Source organism: Carassius gibelio, chromosome B13 (genome assembly GCF_023724105.1).
Source record: "Carassius gibelio isolate Cgi1373 ecotype wild population from Czech Republic chromosome B13, carGib1.2-hapl.c, whole genome shotgun sequence".
NCBI lineage: Eukaryota > Metazoa > Chordata > Actinopteri > Cypriniformes > Cyprinidae > Carassius > Carassius gibelio.
This window is the reverse complement of record NC_068408.1, coordinates 22,109,061-22,134,534: the sequence shown is the minus strand read 5'-3', so window position 1 is coordinate 22,134,534 and position 25,474 is coordinate 22,109,061. Positions and strand designations below refer to the sequence as shown.

Here is a 25,474-nt window from a genome sequence, read left to right as displayed (position 1 = left end):
AACAAGTTTTGACACTGCATACAGATTAGCTCAGTCTTAGTCAGCCACAGAAAACAAAACTAGCAGGTTGGGACTACCCCTATAACGTCTTTGACGGGCAGCTAAGCATGCAGACAGAATGCAGACCACTGCGGTTAGACTCGACCTCAGCATGCAGAAGCCCTCAGGGTTCATGTGAGTCGAGAGAGAGATTGTTTTCAGGGAAAAACTACAAGAATAGATGGTGGCTTTGTGTGTGTGTGTGTGTGTGACTTTAAGAGCTAATGCATAAGTTTGTTGCATAATGGCTCGTTTTTTTTTTTTTTCTCAATGAAAACCACACGAACTACATTCCAAACTTTTTTTTTTCCACAATTATTTTATTGGGAGAACTACAAAAATGTACAGTACAAAGTTAACAGTCTCACACGCAATTTGTAGTGAACTGACTCCGCGAAAAACAAATATGTTACAAATCCTGTTCTTTTTGTCTTTTTTTTATTACATTCAAAAAGCTTTACTTCTGATAAAGTAGTCAAAAAAGGTACATAGTGCCAATCCCCTGTACCTACTATGTACAAACTAAATGTGTTCAAACTCTTCCCCGTCCAGCAAGTTTGGAAGATTCAGACCATTACCGTATCATAGGAAAGCAAGAGAACAAACAAGAAGGCAAAACAATGCAAGGAATAGGGAGTAATAGAAAAAAATACAACTCAAACGGTTGCTCTAAGTCTCTATTTCTCTCCTTTGATAAGTGGTAACAACCTTCCAAGAAGTTTAAATGGCAAACTACATTCATTTCCTTTTGTTGTAAAACAATAACATGTATGAAAATACTTTATTTGGTTAATCATAAGGCAATGTAAGATGGTGAATCCCCACAGGCACTAGGCAGTAATACACTGGGGCTCTGGTCTGCTACATTCTCATGCACGTGGCTGCCGTGCATTGTATAGATATATATACTTATAAAAAAAAAATACTTTTTGGTTAATTGATTTACTTGGGATCTTTGAAATATGATTTCTATGAAAATTTAAGGCTAGTAAATGTTCGGACGGTCCTCTGCCAACCACAGTTTATACATTCTACAGACAAACCGTGTCTGACGATTCTCCAAAATGACAAAAAAAAAAAAAAGAACCCTTCTGAAAAGTAAGATCCCAACAAACAGCAAATCACACAAACTGTTTTTTTTAATGAACGTAAACAAGGAAACAAAATTAATGAAATAAATATCACATACAATCTCTTAAATTAAGATGTTTTTTTTGTTTTGTTTTGTTTTTTTTAACTCATTTACAATAAAATAAAGTGAAGTTACAAAAAGAGACCAAACAAAAATATATATTACTGTGAAAAGAACATACACTCCACTTTATGTAGATTAATAATGGCGATCATAATTTAAACATAATAAAAGAATATAGATCTATTGCTTCATCATACTCGATAAATACAGTATGGACAATTAACAATGTAGCCTATACTTTTCACAAGATAAAATAAATAAGTTAAATAGTTCATAGCCAGTCAAGCACTGCTATGTAATCACTCGTATCAGCGAAAAAAAAAAGAAAAAAAAAGAAGAAATAGATATATTCAACCATCAGCAGTGATTTCCCAACAAGCCAAACGAGAGAGCTTCAAACTGCACAAACCGGCAGAACCACTTGGTGGCGCTGCGAAACTGGATAACTTTTGGAATGGATGCACATACTTTGAAAACTAGTATACTTTTTGTCAAGGCATATTCTTGGCAAGGATGAAGGAAAATCTGAAACCGCTCTGTCTTTCACGTTCACAAGTCTTTTGTACAAAAATCTGGAAAGTAGGTGGTCCAAAAAGACCAAGAGAATGCAACAAACTGCACCGGTGGAATGCCTTCAAAGCAGTTCAAACAAGACTAATGCCATGTCGAGCGTCTAAAAAAACAAATCCATCTCCCTCGATATTTAAAAGTCTATTGCTTAACTACATATCTAAACGGGAGACTCCTCTGCTATCGAGTCCACTACAACAACAACAAAAGCAGATTAATCATCGGAAATCGACAGCCTGCTGAAGATTGGCAAACGCCTCCCGCCGTCCAGAGTGGGAGACTCGGAGCCGCTGAGACTTCCGGAGGAGCTGAGCGAGCCGCTGGCGTAGCTCTCCCGGTCAGAGATGCTGTCAGGCGGGCTGGGGGGCGAGTCGAACACCGGCGACTCGGACAGGCGCTGGAGGGACTGCAAGTGGCCGAGGCCGTCGCCCATGTTGACCTGAAGGTTTGCGTAATAACCGTTGTGCGTGTGCACGGCCAGCGGAGCGAGCAGGGCTTTAAGGTCTTGGCCGGTGAAAGAGAAGGCACTGTTTCCGAGGCACCGAGCGTCTTCGTAGAAGCTCGCGGCGCAGGAGGAGCCGCTGGAGGGAGGCGGAGTGCGCGACGTGGGGCTCTCGAGAAGGGGCGAGTCGAGTCCGTGGTGGTGCTGGCTGGAGAAACCCGAGAAGCTGAGGCTGTGGTGGAGTTTCGGTCGGTGCTGGTGCTGCTGCTGTCCGTAGCCGCTCATCGGCTCTCCCCGGGCGGACTTGGGGGATTCTCCCTGCACGCTGTTGGCGTTGCTCGGCGCAGGTCTGCGCTCGTCGGCGTTGTGGATGAAGTGGCACCGCGGACCGTATGGGCAGAAGCCGATGGTGTGGAAAGTGCGACAGGGCTCGGTTTTGTACTTGGGGTGGCGGGACAGGCTTCTCAGCTCGTGGTAGCCGTGCGCGAACTGGCACTTCTCGCCGTACTTGCAAGCGCCGTTTTCCTCGAAGGGCCTGCAGAGCTCCGTCTTGTAGCGGGTGGAGTTGATCTGCGAGCCCGGCTTCTGCTGCAGCTGCTGGGCGTTCTCGCTGTAGGCGCGGTCGCGGAACTTGTTCTCCTTGTTCATGATGGCGTTCTCCTTCATGCTGCTGTAGGAGCTGCCGGGGTACTTGTTGCCGTTTGTCATGGACTCCATGTTGCTGGTGGAGTTTCTGCGGAAGAATCCTGACGCGTACGAGTTGCAGTTGTTGGCGCTGCTGCTGGAGGTTGTTACCGGGGCCCCGACTGCTTTCTTATCCAGCATGCTGTTAATGTGTATGGCGTTCATGTTGAGGCTCTTCTCCTGCTGTACAGAGGGGAGAAAAAAAGTGTTACAATCAATGCATAGTTGCAAAACTATTAATGCACTCGTTTCAGCCATGCATTAACTTTGTTAAGTCCCAGCAAAGATAAGAAGCAAGCTTGTTTGTTAAATCAGCAAAGTACCTTGTACAGCATGTCGATGTCGTAGAAAGCGGACAGGATAGTCGCAGACATTTCTGTTTCTTCAGAAGAAGACAGTAGCAGATGATTTCTCATTTGAGGACCGACCTGGAGCCTTTGGATGCGAAGGCGTTTAGTTTGCCCCTGGCTTAGAGTTTGTGCAAAAGATACGGAAAAGGCTGGTCTCAGATGTGCTCTGAAACTCAGAGAGAAGGAAAGCTGGGTTCCTCGTTGCGTGCTTTTGTTGTTGGTCTTCTCCCTCCGCGCAGTGCCGAGCCAGAACAGTAAAGAGTCTGCGTTACTCTCGCGCACATATAAGCTTCAGGACAGCGCGTAAAGAGGAGAGGGAGGAACTTACTGCAAAAGTTGCTTCAAAGTTACGCCCTGCCTCAGAGTGTCACCGGGACCCTGGATTTGATTGGTCGCTTTCTGCACCCCTCCTGCGGCGCGCGCTCTCACTCACACCAGCTCTCCAACACCCAGCAACTTACAAGAACTCAGTGCAGTCAACATGCATTTCTAAAACAAGAAAAGTCAACCAATGTCTCAAAATAATATATAGATACGAATACATTGTATTTTCACACATTTTGGTTTTAGGAAAACTTTGATCAAAGAGTTTGATCCACAGACTAGTGTGCGTGTGCGTGCACGCGCGTGTGATTCATGCGGGTCGAGCTGGTCGCTCTGATATCAGGAAATGTTTAGTGGGTAAGTGCGATTGCATAATCGAGACCGAGAGGCCAAGCTTTGAAGTTGTGCCAGATCTAATACACAGGATGAGAAACTTTGACACTTATCTGCATGTTACCTTTTCCTCTGCTTATCTTTCCCTGTATAAATAAAAGTGCATTTTAGCCTAGAAATGCATTAAAAATAAATACACATATACATATGTGTTTATATATATATACATATGTGTTTATATATATATATATATATATATATATATATATATATATATATATATATATATATATATATATATATATATATATATATATATATATATACATACACACACACACACACACTTATTGTTTGCACTGTATCATTAATTAAAAAAATATAGACATGTGGAACCTAAATGTTTTGACAAGCTGCAACAAAAAGTTAAAACCTAATCCTTGAAGAAACTCAAACTCTAATAAAAACGATACAATACTGCCCCCTAACGGTCTCAATGCCTATCTTCGAAAAAAGAAAAGGGCTTGTGTGCCACCTACAGGCAGAATATATATTTCACTTCACATTCCCACTTTCCCATTGCACATTTCACAAGTATTCTTGTATTACAATTCCCTTTTTATGGTTTTAGTGAAGCACATTTACACACACACACAAAAAAAATCTGGTTCTGGTGAAAAGAACAGTATGTATTATTTTACCCACCCTGTGTGTGTGTGTGTGTGTGTGTGTGTGTGTGTGTGTGTGAGAGAGAGAGAGAGGAATAGGCCGCTGACATTCCAAAACATTACATCATTTTACAGTAAAGGGGGAACATTGCTACTACAGCCCCTGAAGGCAGCCCAGCTGTCTACTTAGCAAACGGACACCAGACTGTTTCGCTCAGATTGCATAACATACACAGGAGGAGCAACCAAACTATTTCTTTAACTAAAAACAGTTAAGCTATGGATAAAAATGCAACAGCTTGCTCAAATACCACAAGGTGTGATATTGAAAACACAGCTGAGGAGAATAAAAACCTCTCACATTCTCAGTATTGCAAACACAGATTCTTGTACAAAAGTAATCCCACAGCTGAATGAATGTAATAAACTTTATTTGAATTTAAAAAAGTATGTGGTCATGCCTGCATGCAATTCGGCTCCTAAACAGGAAAACCACTGTGAGATTAAAATAGGTTTGTGATACATGTCAACCTTTCACTTTCTCGATCTTTCACAGTCATCTAAGAAGATCTAAGTGTATCTAGAAGATTCAGAGCGAGTGACGTTCTCTCTTTCAGCAGCGATATCTTGGCATACTCGATGGTGGCTGAAAACTGGGGCAGTGCGGGGAGGGCGTCCATCGAACGCTGAGCCGCCAGGGCATTGCTCTTTGCGATGGCTGATAGTCGGTCCAGTTCTGTGATGCTTACATCCGGTGAATGTGTCACACTTATGAGGGCAGAGAGGTGTCTGTGCAACATCTGTGCCCATAACAAAGGCTCTGCCCACAGGTTCAGATCTCCCTTCTCAAAGAGGAACTCCTCATCCTAGAAAAGGAAGAGAATAAGAAGAACCTACATATTTAAACTAGACTTTCTGAAGACAGAGGGAGCAGAGCATTGACAATGGAGACAATGGGTGCTTCCAAGGAACTGCTATGCAGTTGTTAAAGTGTTTTTGAGTGATTTTTAGTTCTTTGATATGCAGTAGGGTGTTCTAGGGGGTTAATAAGTGAATGCATAGTGGCCTATTTTAATAGACAGGTCATCTAAAGTGCAACAGTTGGGTTCTGGAACTAAAAATCCCATTTATAGATTTTAAACTGTAACTTATAAACCTTTAAAGACAGAATCACTTGTGAGGTTGTAAATAAGTGGTATATGCTTTTGTAGAAGCTGTCAGTCCCTCATTTCAACTTATTCTAAAAATAATCATATTGAATTGAGGGTTTCCTGGTTGAAAAACTACATTACCCATGATTCTGCTTAAAAATCTCCACCGATCAGAGAATCCCGGGCAAGCAGTCTCCACATGCTCTCAAACTACTTCAGTATTTGTATATTAAAGAATAGTTTGCAATAAAGTAAATATATAGGTTTCTTTGTCATTCTCAGTGCTTTATGGGATTTTAGCCATTTCCTTATTGAAGCGGTTAAGAATCAAATTTCTAACTATATTTTTAGCTTCATCAAATCAAAGTTTGCAATGTTTTGATTCACCTTGTGACTGGTTGGTTTGGTTCATAGCAACTCATCAAAGCCTTTTTTTTAAATTCCTATGGAAAAATGAATGGGGAAAATATTTCCAGAGTCAAGGTGGCTATAGGTCCATCAAAGTAAGTCTATGGGGTTTTCCACACAATTTTATCACCCGCTGTGCGAAACTTAGACATTTCACAGTTTTGAAAAGTAATAGCACACCTCTTTGCAACAAGTTGCCAAATTTTTGTCATGATTCTGATGTCATGTGTGGCTGTAGAACAAGTGAGGGACGAATTTAGTGCCAAAGTTTAAAAAGCTCCCAAACACGAGCAAAAGCAGTGACACATTAAAAACAAGTTACACACGAAAGAAGCAAAAGTTCTCCTTACCAAGTCCAGTGACTCTTCACATCTTGTGTCCAATTGTTCATCTCCCAGGAGCCACTGAATCAGGCTCACCATTCCAGCAGCCACCTGGCCCCACATCTGGAACAGCTGGCACAAAAGACCCACCCCCATCTCCAGGGCAACCGGAGGAGAGACGGCACCCGTGGAAACACCTAGAAATGCGGTAGAACACTTAGAAATCTGACCAATATTCCCTGATGTAACAGAGTTCAGCGAAACGAAGGATTCTGGAACACACGTATGGAAAGTTTAAATAGATCAATTTAATGAGCCACGTCAATCTGAGGCTCCAAGGCATTACTGGGTTCAGGCAACAGAGGTGGTGCTTTGCCACAATGCAATCTGCTCCCAATCTGAGACTTGCCAGAGCGTTGGATGTAAGGCAACAGCCTGAGATTGATGCCTCGCTCTCTTTTTGTTCTCTAGACAGCGCGTTTCCATCTTCGCCTGGCATGGAACCCATTTGAGAGAAACAAAACTATAACTCAGAAGCAAAACGCGCACAATGGAAACCACAACGTGCCATATGCACGCGCGCATGCAGTCGAGATGGGTTGTTTTTGACTCAACGGTCGGGAAGTTGGGTCTAAGAATAGATTTAGACGTGAGATAAGGGAAGTGAGAAAAGATCTACGCATAAGAAGACACAACAACACTGACGCCCATCGACCTCCCTTTGGCTTTAACGACCCCAGTTGTTCATGCATCAAAGCAGTAACGTGAGAGATCTGATGCAGTTTGTTTTGAACTCTGGTCTCCCTCCATCACCTCCTTCCTAACCAGAATCTGACATGCAAATTACTAAGGCAACTTCAAAAGTCGCCAGGATTTGCCAGTCAAAACCAAAAGAGAGAACAAGAGCAGAGCAACACCTTAAAGGCTGCCCACCATTCACCCCTCCCCCAAAAGAAACTCTGGGAAAGCAATCTCTACACAGATCGGCTTTCCAAGGCAAACTTAAGTAGAAGGCCACAGGCAGATGTTACAAGAACATGGAAAGATGTCCATTGTGTAGACTCAGATGGTGACCTGGTCCTTTCTCTGTGCGATACGTTGGGACGCCCCAGCTCTTGCTTTACCAGAGTCTGATATCAGAGGTGCTTTTCATCCCCGTGCTGGACGCCATCCAAGCCCGAGCAAATAACGGCACCCAGACATTAAGAAATAATAGGAAACTCAAGCTCTTTCCATTCCCTTTTCTGTGGTTTAGCACTTCAATAATAGGATTTCTCAATCTCTTAAGCGCTTACTCAACAGGATGTTTTGTATTCTCATCTGTAAACGAGTGTTTTCGGTGTTGTTTTTATGTGTTTCAGAACATTCATATAACATATCGCATCTGTATAAATTCCTAATTTAATGGCTGAAAATGGCATCATAAAAAAATGTGACTTCTGCTTGTCACTTGTGCAGTACCCTTATTTTTTATGCCTAATACGATCATGTTAGCACCTCAAGGGTACATATTACTACTCCAAGGTACTAACATGCACCTTTTATGGGTAGTTAAGGTACAAAGTAGTCCTTTTACAACTTCTGTATTTTTATAACGTTTCTAACTGTGTATACAGCAGGGTGTCCTTGTGCTTGCTGCTCTTGATGGGATGGTTTACCCAAAAACTAAAATTTTGTCACCACTGAAGTTCTTGTTCTTCAAACCTGGCTGATGTTTTAAAAAAAAAAATGTATTTCCTTTTGTGGATAATTTTAGGAATGCTGGTAACCAAGCTGTTTTGGTGACCAGTGGCTTGTATTGCATGGACATGAACACATTAGCTGGGCTTCCATCCAAAGTTGTGAATTTAAATTGTGCGCATAATTGGAAATTCACATAAAACATTTACGAATAAGCACTGTTTCCATCCAACGAGTCATTTCCTGATAAACTAGCATATATCACTAAGTATGAGAAGCCACTGAATATAATTTTTATATTCAGTATAATAAATAACTTGCGTCTCAGAGCGAGCAGACGAAACAAAGGCGGTCATTGGTGTTTGAGAAAGCCGTCATGTAAGACAGTTCTGGGAGGAAATTATACAGTAATATTTTAATTACAGACAGAACATTTCAGATAATGTGGAACTAGATGGGTCAGGTTTTGCCATCCCATAGCGCAAAGTTGCATAACTTTTTTGATGCTCAATTAGGAATTTATACGGCATAAAGTTTCCATCTCCCATTATTTGCATAAGTCAAAAGCCACCTCAAGTGAGCGTAATAACCTTTTCCTAGGAATGTAACTATTCACAACTCACGATTCATTTCTTGATTTTGATTACACGATTCGACTGGATTCACAATTTTTTTTTTTAACAAAATGAAATTTAAGACACATTATAAATTAACGCTGCCCTTTTCTTTGTGAAATTGAAATATAACACTATAATGTAACCATACATAAAAAATATCTGCATGAAGCTCCCTGCCAGCAGGTGGCGCTTAAATCGTTTCCTTGGTTTTCGCTGTAAACAAAGCAAAGTTGCACTAATGAACTTTAACATGCATTATACAGAGGCAAGATGAAAAGACAAAATACCAGCTAAACTTTTCTAAAGACAATAAGTTCACCTCAAGACATGCATTCATAATAACTCCTACCCTAATTGAATCGCGATTTGTTTAACATCTCAACCGATTTGAATTGTCACATAGAATCAATTTCAACCGGCTCACGGTTAATAATTACATCACTAGCTTTTTAGCAAATTAAGTGATTCTTATTTGAAATTTCTGTTTCAATCGCTTGTATCTTATAAAATACTTCAAAATGCGCACAAAAACAGGGTGATGGAAACATAGCTACTGCGACATTCCTCAATATCTTCTTTTCCGTCCCACAGAAGAAAAAAAAATGACACAGGTTTGAAACGAGTATATAATAACAACAGACTTTTGGCTCAACTATCCCTTTGGGTTAAAGTGAAGAAGCTTCTAGATCTTGGCTGTAGATGTGACAAGCAGAAATGTTTGCGAGGGGTTTCGGGGCACTTCGCTCAGCCGGTTTGCGTCTAGATGCACACAGTTGTGCAGAGATTCCAGAAGGAAGAGGAGGGAAGTTTCATTCCCGTAATCGATCTGTGGGAGTCGTGGAACTGGAACTAATTAAAAAACTTTCTGAATAATGAGAGCAAGAAGAGCTTTAGTGTGTGGCAAATCTGGGATGTGAGTGAGCGCAGCTGGGCGAGTGTCGGGTGTCGGGCGTGAGGGAGGGAGGGCAAGCAGGAAGACGGCCTGGATAAATGAGACGACTCAAAATTCTTCTTTATCAAGCCTACCCATGATGCAACAAGGGTGTCAGTGTATTTGACCATTTCATCCCAATAAACTAGACTAAACAGACCTAAAAATAGAATTCTGTCATTATTTACTCACTCTCATGTTGTTCCAAACCTGTATGATGACATACTTTCTTCAGTGGGACACAAAATAATACTTTCTGAAGAATATCTTGACTGCATTTCTTACTATAATGAAAGTGAATGAGGATGGGTGTTGCTTAGCTCCAGAACAACTAAAAAAGCACCATAAAACTATTCACATAATGGCAAGTCCTTGGAAGCCCTGTGATAACCTTTTGTGTTGCACACAAGAAAGTCATACAGGTTTGGAAAGAAATACATAGAGGAATTTTAATTCTGTATACATACACGGTTTTACTTATCAAGGTAAATCAAATGTTAAATCGAAGGCACAGGGCTTGTATGCGGCTTGAGATTTCAGTGCATGTGGGAATGACCACATGTGCATCATTGCACGCTCTCTGACATACATGCATGCATATTTGGACCCACACCCAGAACAAGGTGCAAGAAGTCTGCGGGCAGGAAGTGTTGGTGTGGGCTGAAGTGGTGTCAAGGTGCGAAAACACACACACTTTTACAGCTCTAACTTCCTTCAGAGATATATGAGAACCAAGGAACTAGAGGTGGCTCAAACACACGTAAACATGCAAGCATTCTCGCACACACAAACTAGACTGACCGACAATTCGATAAATGTAAATATCAACTTCTTTCATAGTATTTATACCATTGTATATCAGTTCCAATATATTTAAATGACGACAATCTTTGTTTTTAATTAATGTAACAATCATGATAGACTAAAGTATATTATTATACCATTATATTTGTGCAATTTCTATGATCTATTATTTCAAATTATACTGTTTGACTATACTGCCTTTTTTTCCCTTTTTTGTTCAAAAACAGAAGCTTAAACTGATATCAGCTGAAAAAAAAAAAAAAACCAATCTCTGTCAGCTCCCATTGGGAGAGCAAGAGACCATTAAATGCATACCTTGAAACCTATATTTGATTTTCAGTGCGGCTTACTTTTATGATCATGGCCCTGGATATTCAGCAGGCCAGTAGAATCAGGTGAAGCACTGGAGACGGATATCATCTGACACATTTATGCCAAAACTAAGACGTCTGCTAGAGTTCTTTAGTGTCCCTTACATCAGCCTAACCTGTCTAAGGGGAGTGTTACAGTATCACCCAGGTGTCTGCTGCTTAAAAGGCCTGGCACACAGTCACATGACCCTAAGACTGATGGGAAAAAGACTCTGTAACCTCTGTGGTACCTCAGAATCCATAAAATTTGACATAATTGAGTCAATAGACAATGGCTGCCCATTTTTTCAGATGCCTTGGTTTAGGAAACATTTATCCTATTAATTTTCTTCATGGGGTTTTATAAAATTTGGTAAGGGCCAAAAATCTCAGAGTTGGATAACATCTTGGTAACACTTTATTTAAAGGTCCAGCTTTCACTACAAACCAGCTGCTTTGTAGCATGCATATAACTAGCATATTGGCTGTTTATTAGTACTTATTAGACGCGTATTAATGCCTTATTCTGCATAACTAGGTTCTAGATTCTTCAACACAACCCAAACCTGAAGTTATTACCTTACTAGCTATAAATAAGCAGCGAATAAGGAGTTTATTATCCTATTCTAAAGTGTTTCCATAAACTTTGGTACTAAGTAAAAAAAGTACTCAATAATCCAATAATTTCCATGGATCTAATACAGATTCTGTTTCTATGACTTATATAATTAAAAATCCGTTAATTCATGGAGAAACCAGGATTTTAGTTCCAGAACCTGTTTAAGCTCTACGTACAAGCTAAAGTGAATGACGGGGCCAATATGCCTAAACTATTAGTGCCAAAGAGCTCTGCTTTAATGATTGAGCACCTTTGAGCTACACTACAGGTTTAATGGATGGATGATCCACGGATCACTTCAGACCTTGTCTTGTAATCCATTACATGAATGATTACAGGGCATCTACTGCTAAAGACATTACACGCACAGCACTGGAGTTGGACATTAGCTGACTGGTGAGAACATCCTCAAAACGAAACCAGAGGCGCCAAGAACAATACCGCCCAAAGTAATGCAAGCAACAAATGTTTAAGGTTTTTCAAAAGGGTTGAATTGATGTTGTACTTGGATATAACATGGGGGAAAAAGCTTCGCAATTTACATGTAATAACAGTAATAATGCTTTATATTTAAATATGGCAAGTAAAAACATGATTCGGTAGTGGAACAAGAAGGAGCATTATTATGGTGATTCACATTATGACGACAACAATAATACACCAAGGCAGCATAATTGATGGCTCTTGGTTTAGGGATCCGAACAAACCTTTAACCCTAAGCAATAAACTATGCGTCCCACACCGTTTGAACTTCTAACATGAGTAATGCCTCAAATCACGCGTTTTGTTGACTAGAAGTCATTTCAAAATGTAATTTTTGCCTGGCAGAGGAAAAACGGGCAAAAAAAAGTCCCTTAGTAATGCTGTAGACTTGCATATTAAAGAGTTTTTTTGTTTTGTTTTTTTGACTTGGGCCAGTAAGAAACACCTTAGCAAGTACTCCTCACCAAATATTTACACTTGTTCAAAACTCGTCTCTGTAACCAAGACAAACCAGTCTCGAAAAAAAAAAAAAAAAAAGAATCTTGCAAACACAAGTGAAAAGCACTGAGCATTCGGGACAGTAATTACATTTGAAATGCTTGAACACTCCCCAGCTCCCCCCGTGAGAATATGGCCCTATTCAGTCTTAATGCTGTTATCAGATGTACCTCTCACCCTCCTAAAAGCCTTGTCAAGTGATGCCAGAGGTTCTGATTTCCAACCTAATTTGTATTGAGATAGCGGAGGAATAAAAGTACCTAACTGAATTCGGTTTTGTGTACTGCACAAAGACTTCACTGTGTTGGCGAAAAGAAAGAGGGCCTAGTACAAAGCCAGAAATGTGATTACAGTGCATGGGAGATCATGTTAGTTACTTCATATATATATATATATATATATATATATATATATATATATATATATATATAAACTAGAAACATACCTGTAAACTATTTTTTTCACCATCAACATTTTAGGATAAAATTTACATATACGTTACGGTTCAAAAGTTTGGGGCTGGAAAAATTTTAATTTAATGTTTTTGAAAATAGTCTCTCATGTTCACTAAGGCTGCATTTATCTGATAAAAAATACAGTAAAAACCACAATATTGAGATAAATTATTACAATTTAAAATATTTGAAATTGGTATTTATTCCTGTGATGGAAAGCTGAATTAGAATTTTCTGATCTGCATATATTTGTAAATATTTCCTATTATTATCATTATTGAAAAGAGAAAAGATAATTTTAAATATTTTTGTAAACTAATTAACTTATTATTTTTTTATATGTATTAAACTTTTGCAACAATGTACAAGTTTATACTGTTGACCAATTTAAAGTGCCCTAAAAAACCTTATTGACCCCAAACATTCAGATAGCAGTGTTTTATAATGTAATATAAAATAATAAATAAATTATTATAATAAATTAATAATAATAAATTATAATATAATATAACAATGCATTAATAAATACATTATTTTTTCCAAATTTAACTGCACCAAATTATCACATTAATTCAACAGGCCTAAATAAAATATGCAAAATTATAAAATATAAAGTTATACACTTGTGTGGCGTGACAAATACATTTTTAAAGAACAAATATGCCATTGCTGTTTGGGATCATTTGCTGCAAGCCATTCACTAAACACAAAATAAGCCCAATATTTTGTGATAATGACTGGCTGATGAAAGTTGAGACAATAATTATCACCCAATGTAATAATTATACAGTTCAACGATCATTGTACAAAAAAATTTTTCAGAAGGCAGTGACTGACCAATCAGAGTCAAGGATTCCAGCCAGCCATGTATATGAGATCATAGAAACTGCATGCATAACAATTTTACATCTCATTTAGATAAACTGCAGCAGCTGTCACTGCTTGAAACTTCATGTCAGCTTCCCAAACCCAGTAACTTATTGTGGGTTTGGCAGCAAGAAAATGCACGAAGAATTGTGAGACCAGGTTTTCTCTCACTCTTCCCCCGCCCTGCTCTTGTTTTTCTTGCCCCGTGAAGCAGGATATCAGCGTGTCAGAGAATGTGGTAATGATGTGGTTTTGATGTGACTGATTTATGGGACAGAGGTGCTGCTCCTCTCTGCATCGTTGACCCACACACCTCCATTTCAAAGGCGCAGGGCTGCCGTTCACCGCCTCTCCTCTGTCGCTCAGTCAGACGAGCTCGTAAACGACACTGACCTGACCTCCCCCCATCCCTCAGAAACACCTCGCTCATCTGATCGCCCGAGTGAGTATCTGTCCTGTATAGCCGTGTCTCCATTGATTTCAATCAAACTTCTGGGTTCAGTGAAAGTGTTAAAAAATATGGAGCTTGCATTTTCTTTGAAGTACTCATATTGATTAGAAGATGCAAAATCTGTTTTGTTTGAGCTGTTAAACTAAATCATTCTTTAAGTGGTGAAACTACTTTGAGGAACGTTTGGTATGTGTTACAGACGTCAGTCCTGAAAATGAGTGAGCTTGTGCTTATGCAAACTGTCCCTTTCTAGTATGATTGGTTTTACATGGCCAGGAAACTTGATTATTTATTAAATAAAATACTGATTATTTACTGAATTATAATTTTTTTTATTTGCACAGACAAGGGTAGCAAGTGACTTTGCCATGCTAGTTTTATGCTTACACTTACAAAGTTTAAGTTTTGTGCCTATATTTCATAAAATGTGTATATTTTAATGTTTATTGACCATGTACTTGTTTTGTACTACTGTAACTATATATATATATATATATATATATATATATATATATATATATATATATATATATATATATATATATATATATATGTGTGTGTGTGTGTGTGTGTGTGTGTGTGTATGTATGTGTGTGTGTGTGTGTATATATTTTTAACAAGTATCTGTAGTAGGATTTCCTAAACTGGGATTCATGAGTTCAAGAAAGCTAATAATGATAAGCTAATTAATTAAATCAGATACAAATCATGAAAATGAAATACTGAATATGACTTTGCACACACCAGGTTTGCAAGTGATTTTAGCATACTGGTTTCAGCCTAACACACAAAATATGTTTGTTTGTTTGCTAATAAACTAATTTTGAAATAAAACCCACCCAAAATAAATACTTAAAATACTAGAAAGTTTATATTATAATATTCATATTTTATTTGTTTACCCGCATTTCATGTGACCATTAACCAACATCAGCCAACGGTCAACAAGTAATTGTTTTGTGAAATTAATGAAATATAGGATTAGTATACTTAAAATATAGTATTATTCACCTCAAGTGAATATTTAAGGACAAAAGTGTTTGGCTGGCAAAAGAGTAAAAATAAATATTGGGAATCCCTAGCACTGAACCCAGAGTGTTTTTTTTAGTGTGTGTGTGTGTGTGTGTACCTGTGTTGTGTAAACGGGCTGGTATGTAGCAGGTGAAGTCAGCTGCTCCATCTCTGACGTCCTGATCTTCATCCTGTAATAATGTAAACAGGCTCTTCCAGAGGGCCACAGTGTGTGTGATACCTGGAAAATACACACACAGTGTGAGCTTTAGGTCCGATTCATGCATAGTGTTCTTGTCCAGACGTCCACTCACCCAGAGGCAGGGCTGGAGCCGTCAGTAAGGTGGGGACGGCCTTCACCAGCACCTCTGCTGACATGAGCTTGACTTCTGCAGGTTGATCCTCAGCGCAGCCCTGCGTGACCAGCGCCCCCCATCTGCTCAGACAGACCACTGCAGCCTCACTGAGACCCTGCTGTGAGACAAACACATTACTGACAGAACAGCAGTCTCTCAGGGAAAAAACTACGCTGGTGATAGACCATGGTCCAGTGATGCATAAGACCGTAATGCCTCGGAAAGTTGATATATACAACAGTGCTGTATGTTTGTATTGTATTATATATTATGTTAAAAAATGACTATTATTAAATACTACAATGCATGTTATTATTTTTACAGCAACAACAGCTTGTGATTCAGAAAGTGATTAATCGAATCACAACTGGCACAATCCATTTTTTTTATATTAGTTTGACTATTTATCTGCTATTTACTTGTTATTCGTAAAATGTAAAATTACATAAAATGTAATTTACTACTGCGATTCTCCGGTCTTCTGTGTCATATCAAAAATCATTCTAATATGCTGATTTCATGCTCAAGAAACATTTCTTATCATAAGCATTCTTAAAATAGTAGTGCTGGTTAGTATTTCTGTAGAAAATGTGAATATTCTTTCTTTTCAGTGTTTATTTAAAACTGTAAATCATTCTAATGCAGGGGCGTCGCTAGGCCCTTTTTAGGGGGGCTTCAGCCCCCCTAAACTTATGCCCAGCCCCCCTAAAAAATTATTTGATTAATTAATTAGTGATCGCTTCAGTCCCCTTTAAAAACTCATTTGAAACGGTGGCAAGCTGCATCAAGTTCCGGCTCCTCCCCTGATCTGAGTCTGCATGGATTCAGCGCGTTTTTCAATCCACAGTGGCGCCGAGCAGAGCGAACATCAGAGAGTACAAGGTGTGTGTGTGCGTACGTGTGTGTGTGTGCGTGTGTGTGTTCTCGCATCCAATACCAGTACGTCTTCGCTGCGTTCACCTTCAGCCTTTATCACAGTGTGACAGTTGTTTTTTCTTCCAACAAAAATGAAGCGATTAACACCCATGAAAACATACTTTAGAAAACGATCATTATTTATTTTAATTTACTTTTTAAAATTGAAAACATATTATTGTGTATTTCGGCATTACATTATGCAGCCATGCAAAATAAATTATTAACGACACACATCATTGTCTGAAAGTACTAAATGGCACAGAGAGAGAAACATCATGTGGAGATATTTTGTTTTCTATTATTAAATATAATTTTGTATTAAGTAATAATGAATCATTAGTGTATCATGATACATATATTAGAGTAAGAGTAAAGGGATCTGTGATTTTTTTTTTTTTTTAAGTAATTGAGTTATAGAAGTGGCAAATTGATAATTGTGTTATTTTTAATAAATTGAAATAAATATAGAACAGATTAAACATATTGCCAATAGACAATTACATTAATACATGTTTTGTCTATATTCTTAATGAATATTAGCTGGTTAGTTAAATGATTTGAAATGAAATACATTTTCAGGGGCTGACTTGATGTATAACCAACCGTATTGTTGATTATAAAGGCTAAAAAGCTAAAAATTTATAATAATAATAATAATAATAATAAAAAAATATAATAATTTATATTTCATTGTAGATGGATATACAACATTTTTTTGTTGTGCAGGAGTAGGTCTGCAAATGAGCAACAGTCAGGTGAGAATAGAACAGACAGCCTCACACACACACACACACACACACACAATACCACTGTGTTCCCAAGATTCATTGCAGTCATTGAACCCTTATGTTGTTTTAATATTCTGCCGATTTCCACGTACATTTCATAAGAAAAAGCAGTGGTATCATCAAAGGATAAACATGAATGTCCTAATACTGAATCAGTTAGTCTTTATTGTAAAAAAAATAAATAAATCTACATTCCCAATTCAAAATTTTCCAGTGACTGGTCACATCTAAAAAACTGTATTAGTTTTTTTTACAGTGTTATATATGGCTCAGTCAGTACTCCTACTCCCATATATGAAATACAGGGAATACAATGGAATAGTGGATTGCAATAAGGTTAGTAGTATACAACCCTACCCTAATAGTCAAATAATATTTTTTAATCATACCCTTATTGGGGGCTGAGCCCCCCTAAAATCAAAATCTTAGAATCGCCCCTGTTCTAATGTATTAGTTTCTTAAAAAAAGACCAACAACTTTTGAACTGTAGTCACTAAAATCACACAGTCGACTACAAAAAAAATATTTTGGAAGGCATAAAGCTCAGACTCCCTCCCTCTCATCACACCTAGCGGCTAATCGCCTAACAACCATTCACAAACAATTCAGTAAACTACAAACAATGTTAACAACACTTAAAAACTTGCGAGAAATCAAACAGGTTAATCTTCCGGAGCCTGTGGTTAAGCTAAAGCACATATGCTCTTTCTTTTTTCCCAGGGATTTTCATATTTGTCGTGAGATGAGGCGGAATGTTAAGCCGTTTTAAGGTTAAGTATCTGTAATCTGCTCCAGTCTAGATAGAGAGTGATAGAGTGTCCAGTTTAACTTGCTTAAGTCTATCTGGAAACTTCCAACACAATGCTACACTCTTTCTCTTCCTCGGTCTCTTGTTTCTTTTCTTCTTCCTTACCTGCGGCGTTGACTCGGCCAGGTGCAGCACCAGCTGAGATGTCAGGGAGAGAGCGGCACAGTAGAGCTCCACGCTGAAACACACACAACAACATCTGCATACTTCACTTTATTAACTGGGAAAGTGAGGAACAAAAATACAGTACATCAAATCAGTCCAGTTCTTCTTCTCCTTAGCCCTGGTAAGACACCTCTGACATTGTCTGTGGTTCAGAAGTGGCTTAACAAGAGGAATATGACAACTATCGCCAAATTCCTTGACACGTCTGTATTTCTTGCCCCCAGCCTCAGTCCATTCCTTGTGAAGTTCACTTCAAATTCTTGAATCGATTTTTCTTGACCATCCTCATAAGGCTGTGGTATTCTGTTGGTTGTGCATCTTTTTCCTTCCGCACTTTTTTCTTCCACTCAACTTTCTGTTAACATGCTTGGATACAGCACTCTGTGAACAGCCAGCTTCTTTGGCAATGAATGTTTGTGGCTTACCTTCCTTGTGAAAGGTGTCAATGATTGTCTTCTAGACAACTGTCAGATCAGCAGTCTTCCCCATGATTGTGTAGCCTAGTGAACCAAACTAAGAGACCATTTTGAAGTCTCCGGAAACATTTGCAGGTGTTTTGAGTTGATCAGCTGATTGGCATGTCACCATTTTCTAATTTGATGAGATAGTGAATTGGTCGGTTTTTGTTAAATGTGAGGCAAAATCATCACAAATAAAAAAAAACAAAGACTTAAACTAATTTAGCCTGTGTGCATTGAATTTATTTAATACACAAGTTTTACAATTTGAGTTTCATAGACATAAGAAAATGAATGAATGAATAAACAAATTAGTAAATAAAGTCTAATCTAGCGTTACAAGGTTCTAAATTAAAAATCATAAAACAATTTACAAAGATAATTTGAGTATGTTTTACAAGGAAAAAAAAAAATGTTTTTTTAAATTCAGTGTAACACTTGCTATTTATTTGTAACCAACTGAAATATATTAGCATTTTTAGTACAATGATTCAAAATATGAAGCCATTAATTATTTTATACATATTCATAACAGACATTTTCAGGATTATTATTATTATTTAAAGCTACTGTATCTACTTTCACTCTGGAACTTTCCAGTTCTGTAAATAAGCATTTTAATTTTAAAATGAAAATTTCCAGATTTGTCCACAACCATCTGAACCCTGATCACTGGCACACACTTGAACACAACCCCCAGGCCGAATCCAGGGGCTGTGCTACTAACTCAATCTCAAGAACAGGTGTAATCCAGCATGTGTTGTCCAACAGAACATGGCTACCAAAATACACTCCGCAAATGTGCCATTACACAACACTGCAAGTGTCCAAGTGTGTTACACAATCACAGACACATACAGCTAACCGTAAGTACTACAGTGTTGCTTAATCCAGGTCAACTGCTACAAAAAAAACATGTATCATGTCACACTGTACAAATAACTATACGCCACGAAGCGTTTCACAACACTGAACTTAATGGGAGATATTGAAAGCGTGTGAGCGTTGCAGGGAGTGGGAGTCTTTGTAATGTAATACCGACGGACTGTGTTCAGTGCACATTGGGATGTGAAGGTGTCTGTTATTCCGAGGCCCCTTCAGGCAGCTAGGAGCCAAAAACAACAGTCCAACTACACCTGCTGCCACATAAACACACATTAAGACATGCACACAACCTCCTAGCATGTACATACCCACAAATTATAGGGAATAGCCCTATGTAAAGGTATCCGATCACTCTCTCAATTGAAAGCACAGGTAGCTGTGACCCTTTAATGTGTAAATCAATCTCTCTCCCGCTCTGCCGTAGGTATGAAAGGGTGATTGATGTACACGGGCCGACTGGCGACCACAGGTATGTGTGGTTTCTTTTGTAGTCAGAGCCCACATCTGAAGCCATTACACTTCCCGCTAACAGCGCTAGCCGTTCAACAGAGTACCTCTCGCCTCCCAAGAGGGATCTTCACCACCTCAAACCACTGCCTCTACAATGAGGAGGTCTGTTGGATCCACAGCTGCTGAGAGCATGCTATGTTTTTAGGGTGCTGGTGCGATTTAGTATACAATATAAATCCTATAAATCTGGTGTAAAACTGGATGTGAATGGAAAATTAATGGTCATCATGTCTGATGAAATTTTAAAGGCGAAATCCAGTTTTTCCAATGGGAAATCAAGCTCCTGGGAATACTGAAAGGTTTATCCATGCAGATTTTTAACAGGTTCAACCTGGTCACACGGATTCGCCACTTTGTCAAACAGAAAGCTTCTTGGTTTGAAAATGACTTCGGAGTAAGCTGTGATTTCTATATCTGCACCATTGACAATATCCCCTACATTTTTAAACCTTATAATTAAACCACAGTAGCCACAAATTTACAGTTGTCTGGGACGTCATGAAATGTTCTTTAGCATCACAAACCATAAAATGTAGTCAGGGTTATGCTATGGTTTAGCATGGTTTCCAGAGATCTGGAGCTGATTCTGGGTAGCTCGGTGGTTTGTGACTGTTGTCTCGTGGCACGCTGTCTTTTAAGGGGCCGTTCACAGAATCTCGTCTTTTGCACGCTCAAGTTCATTATTTCCAATGTAGGCGCGCGGTATGTGCAGCTCATTTTAGAATCGACGCGGTCACGAAAACAGGCACGTCTGCACCGCATTGAGTTAAAAACATCTCAACTTTTCACAATGCCACAAGCGCACCGCGGGTCATGTGACAAGAACTAACCAATCAGCTTCATCCTTTCCCGTAACAACGTTGAAAGCTCAGCTAAGATGAAGGAACTGCTGATCATAGCTGTAAATGGATTGCCATTTTGAAATAAATCTAGCAGCAGAGCTACTGCAAGTGATTTTTAGAGCTGCCAATCCATTCATCCTTTGCTGAAACTACCGCATCTTCATGGAGAGAGCACGTCATGGTTGCTAAGCAACGGCAGACACCCCAGGGACGCAATTGCCCGAGCGCTTTGGAAAGAAGCGGCACGACTAGCGTTTTACAAGCGTTTTTAGGCGCGATATGTGAACAGTCCCTAACACGTTTTCGAAACCCGCGCCACCACAGACTTACTTTATTTTTTATTTTATCCTTACTTCAGCCGCTACGGGTGATCATACCAATAACTTGTCATCTTTACGAGAATATCAGAATCATGCAATGAGCAAGTCTGCATTTATTAGATACTTAATAATATCACATCAGTTTGTTCCGTCACATCTGCAGCAGAGACCTGAACCAGGAAGTTGGTCACCAGATCACATGGTAACCAGTTAAACCGTAACACCTGAGAGGGCCAGGATGTTTTCCTCTGAGGTGCTCGTGCATCGCAGTTGTGCTGCCGTGGTACACCATATCGATTTTTCAAAGGGAACAAATGGCCATTTAATTTGGCCTCTGTTTGAAGTATTCCCATACTTTTGATAACAGTGGTCTCTGTTTTTGTGATAGAATGCAACTTTTTCCATTCCCAGTATGCCATTACGCAAGATGTAATGCGTCGTTGCAGCACTAGTTTGGATTGTTTATAGTGTATAGCTTTTTACTTTTGCCGATTGTATTTATGCTTCAAAATTCATACAGTGTTTATTTGTGGAGATTATCATGATGAAGAAAACATGTAAGAATCAAACTTTTGTTGCTCACAAAACTCATTTTCTGGAATAATTCAACAGTCCATTGAAAAAACAAAACAAAACAGATGATATAGTTTCATCAGCATGGCTCACCTGTGTGTAGAGGTTTCCAGCAGTGTGAGGAGATGCTCTAGAACCTCCAGACAGCTCAAAGACGTCATCCCATCTCTCCAGGGCAGCAGCCAAGAAAGAGGGAGGACAGCGAGAACCTGCAAGACCTGTTGAACACCAGAAAAATGGAGACTTTATTCAGGCTAGTTTGAGTCAAATTTTCAGTGTTGCATCGTGTGAGCGATCAAAGGCTTTCCAACAGTATAACAGACTGTACATCTATCCTACACATCCTTGTTTTCATTCACATCTAAATACATATGGCATCTACCCTGACTAATGATACACAAGGAGCATGAGACAGAAAATGTGCTGAAGTCTGTCCAGGATGTTTTGTGAATATTTTCAATGCTTTCATTAGCCAGCCACACCTCTTAACCCATATTCCTTTCATCCATATGAACATTCCGTTATTCCACCCTCCTGTCTGTCAGTAACATTCCTCCCTCCCCATTCATCCATCCCTCCATCCCCCTGCACATAAAACATATGGTTCAGCTCTGGCCCTCAGAGCGAGGGAGTTAACGGAAGACTTGTTTTTCTTCTCCTCAGACCCCCACCGTCTTTCCTTTCCTTTCCCGTGACAGGCCAGGTACCTTACAGCGGTTTGTTGACATTATTTAAGCTTATTTGGTTGATTATTATTTCCTGGAGTGCACAAGAGCCTTAAATAAGGGCATTTAAGCCATCTTTTTAAATGGCCATTTCAGTCTTATAAACTACAGTGCATTATATTATATTTAAGCGCATGACATAACCGATGTGGATTTAGTTTTAAGACGAAAATGAATATTTTTTAGAATGGATTTAGGCACTAGGCTTTAGTGCAATTGCAGTTTGAGGCATATTTTCTTATTAGCGCCGCCATTTGAGCCCACAGAGCAAATTATCCTAACTTTCCTCATCACTTCCCAGAATGGTTTAGTGGAACAGTAGACTTACCATGGAAACCAGGCCATATCGAGAGTCTAGAGCCTAACGGCAGCACTTTAAACATTAACAGTTGGCCAATAAAACAGCTTTTAAGAACACACACACTCCCAGTCAGCCAAAATCACTGCAACAGATACACAGAAAAACATGCATCTCCAGACACAAACACACACGTCCTTCCAGAAAAGCTGATTCCCGTCAGCTTGAACATAGCTTAATGAGAGAAAAGGCAAAACAGCAGGGTAATTGATGGTTGGTTGAGTGTTTATGAGGAATTGAAACGCGACCCCTTTTTCTAAACAGGAAATCGCCTGCCATTTCACTTTGCAGGGCTAAAGCTCTGAGCTGAAACTGCGTTTGTGTGTATTGAGTCTGTGAATGGAAATTAAATGACATTCAGCCGGTTTCATTCAGAGACACAGCTGTGAGTAGCACTTGTCCAGCAGGTTTTTACAGTGCAGATGTTTATTCAGCTAATCAGAAAGAATCCCCATATGAAGCCATGTGTTATTTAGACGGCTGAATTCACTAATCTCAGGACCGGATCTGTGATCAGGCTTACGGTGAATTTCGACCTGGAGAAATCCAAGGGTTTTGGCTGCTAGCCTGCATTAAGACCTGCAAAGATTGTTTTTTCTCCTAGTACTCATATCATCCAAAGCAATTTCAGTGCCTCACATTTCTGTTTTTATAATTTTTATGTAAAGTTGTAGGTTGTTGATTGTGGTGTTTTTCAGTGTTTGATATTTTGTAAAGTGTTGCACTGCATTTTGTGAAGTATTCCAAGTCACTGTTTTTGTATTGTTTTGTTAAGCTTGAAATTATATATTTTAATTATTTATTTATTTTTGTGATTTAAAGCTTAATTGAGTGTATTTGCATCACAACTTAATTGAAGTTGTGATGCAAATCATTTTGTGAAGTTTTGTTTTGAGTGTTTAAAGTTTTAAGTCACAATTTTAAAAACAGTTTTTGTGTGTGTTGTTTTTTGTAAATATTTTGTAGTGTTTGTTGTAAGGCTTTTGGGGTTTTGTGGAGCATTTTTAATTTTAACGTTTTGTAAACTTTTGCACTGCATTTTGTGAAGTTGTATCAAGTTTTCACAGTTATTTGTAAATTGTCTGAATTGTGTTCTTTAAAGTTCAATAGATTGTTTTGTAGTTGTAACATCATTTTGTGAAGTGGTTTAACTTTTTGTAGTGTGCTTTTGTTTTTGTAGAGTGTTTCAAGTTTTGTTAAATAGTTTGTGGCAGTGTTTTTTGTAGCATTTGGTTCTTGTAGTGTTTTTCAGAGAGATATTTTTGTAGCTTTATATTTCTGGAGCTTTTGTATTGGGTTTTGTTAGGCTTAGAAGAGTGTTTAAAGTTGAAGCTATGCAAGTAATTTTGTGAAGAGTGCGAGATGTGGTTTAGTTTTTGTAAAGTATTTAAAGTTCTGTAAAGTTGCAGCCTTTGCAAGTTTTGTTGTGCTGTATTAATTTATTTTTAGTTTTTGTAGTGTTTTATAAAGCTGTGTACAGTTTTGCGATGCAAAAGCGTGATTTGCTCACCTTGGCTTGACACCCAGGGTAAGTCTCATGAAGGGCCAGGGAGGTCAGGCTAGACACACTCAGGTCAAAGGGCAAGGGTTCATGACCATGAGGCTGAGACTCTTCCTCTGTCTTCTGAAGTCTCCCGAGGAGCTGATCCAGGGCAAACAGCCGAACCTCATAGTGCGGGCACCGCAGCAGTCGCTCCAGAAGGTCTCTCTGAAACCCGGCAGACTCTGGACAATCCCACAGGTGAGGTGATTCCACACAGACGCTCACGGCTATGTGAGCCAGACTCTGCAGATACTGTGCGGCTCCAGGGCCTGAGAGGTTCATGTCATCGGGCCCCTGAGGAGCCACGAGTTCAGAGGCCATAAGAATCTGCAGAGTTTCCTCACGCAATTTCTTCAGCTGTGACCCTAGTGCAGAAAACAAATGCACCCCATTACAAGTGACAAAAACAAAACAAAATGAAAGCATAATTTATATTAGTTGACTAATCAAAGTGTACAACGCAATGAGAGAACTACATCAAGTGGTGCATATTAGTGAAAGATGATCACACTTTGAACTTTCACTGCTAAATATTGATTCAGATTCACTATGACATCACTGCTGAAAAGCATCCTGGGAATTACAAGAGCTTCCTTTTCCCATTATAGAATTATTATAAAGACAATATTCTACTGAAAGCTAAAATAAAGCCCACTTTTCCAACCAAAGGCCCATACTCCAACCAAACTCCCACAAAGCAACTCAATACAACCCTGCACATTATTCAACAAGGAGTGGACCAGAGAGCGGGATGGCCCCGCAAAAGACAGCCCTGTTACCCTGACACCCGAGCATCAAAAGAGCTCTTGTACGCCTCTGAAAGCATGCTCAGAATGACCTAAAGCAGCTAGTGTGTCCAAGTATGAGAAGGGATTCTGTATGTGTGCGTACTTGCATGTCTCTTTAGGGCATGGACATTGCTCAACACCTGTTTCAATGACATCAATTGTTGACATGTTCACACAGACCCCG

General features: G+C 39.2%; 2 protein-coding genes across 3 annotated transcripts in view; both read right to left on the bottom strand.

Moving 5' to 3' along the window:
• Positions 1-338: 338 nt before the first annotated feature.
• On the bottom strand, positions 339-3,571 carry LOC127970158 (mRNA decay activator protein ZFP36L2-like). The gene is made up of 2 exons (XM_052572450.1): positions 3,254-3,571; positions 339-3,113 (listed from the first exon to the last, which is right to left on the bottom strand). The coding sequence occupies exons 1-2, from the start codon at positions 3,344-3,346 to the stop codon at positions 2,019-2,021; spliced, it is 1,188 nt and encodes a 395-aa protein (XP_052428410.1). The 5' UTR covers positions 3,347-3,571; the 3' UTR covers positions 339-2,018.
• Positions 3,572-5,019: 1,448 nt separating this feature from the next.
• The window catches only part of LOC127970048 (thyroid adenoma-associated protein homolog), a 100,012-nt gene continuing 79,557 nt past the window's right edge, over positions 5,020-25,474 (bottom strand). The window contains exons 31-37 of one of the 2 annotated variants that reach the window (XM_052572250.1): positions 24,470-24,867; positions 21,970-22,094; positions 18,229-18,301; positions 15,568-15,727; positions 15,372-15,494; positions 6,515-6,684; positions 5,020-5,471 (exon numbers count right to left, since the gene is read on the bottom strand). In XM_052572250.1, coding sequence (XP_052428210.1) covers positions 5,166-5,471; positions 6,515-6,684; positions 15,372-15,494; positions 15,568-15,727; positions 18,229-18,301; positions 21,970-22,094; positions 24,470-24,867 — 1,355 coding nt within the window. In that variant the 3' untranslated portion in view covers positions 5,020-5,165. The remainder of the gene's footprint in view (positions 5,472-6,514; positions 6,685-15,371; positions 15,495-15,567; positions 15,728-18,228; positions 18,302-21,969; positions 22,095-24,469; positions 24,868-25,474) is intronic. The other variant, XM_052572251.1, reaches the window with a different exon arrangement.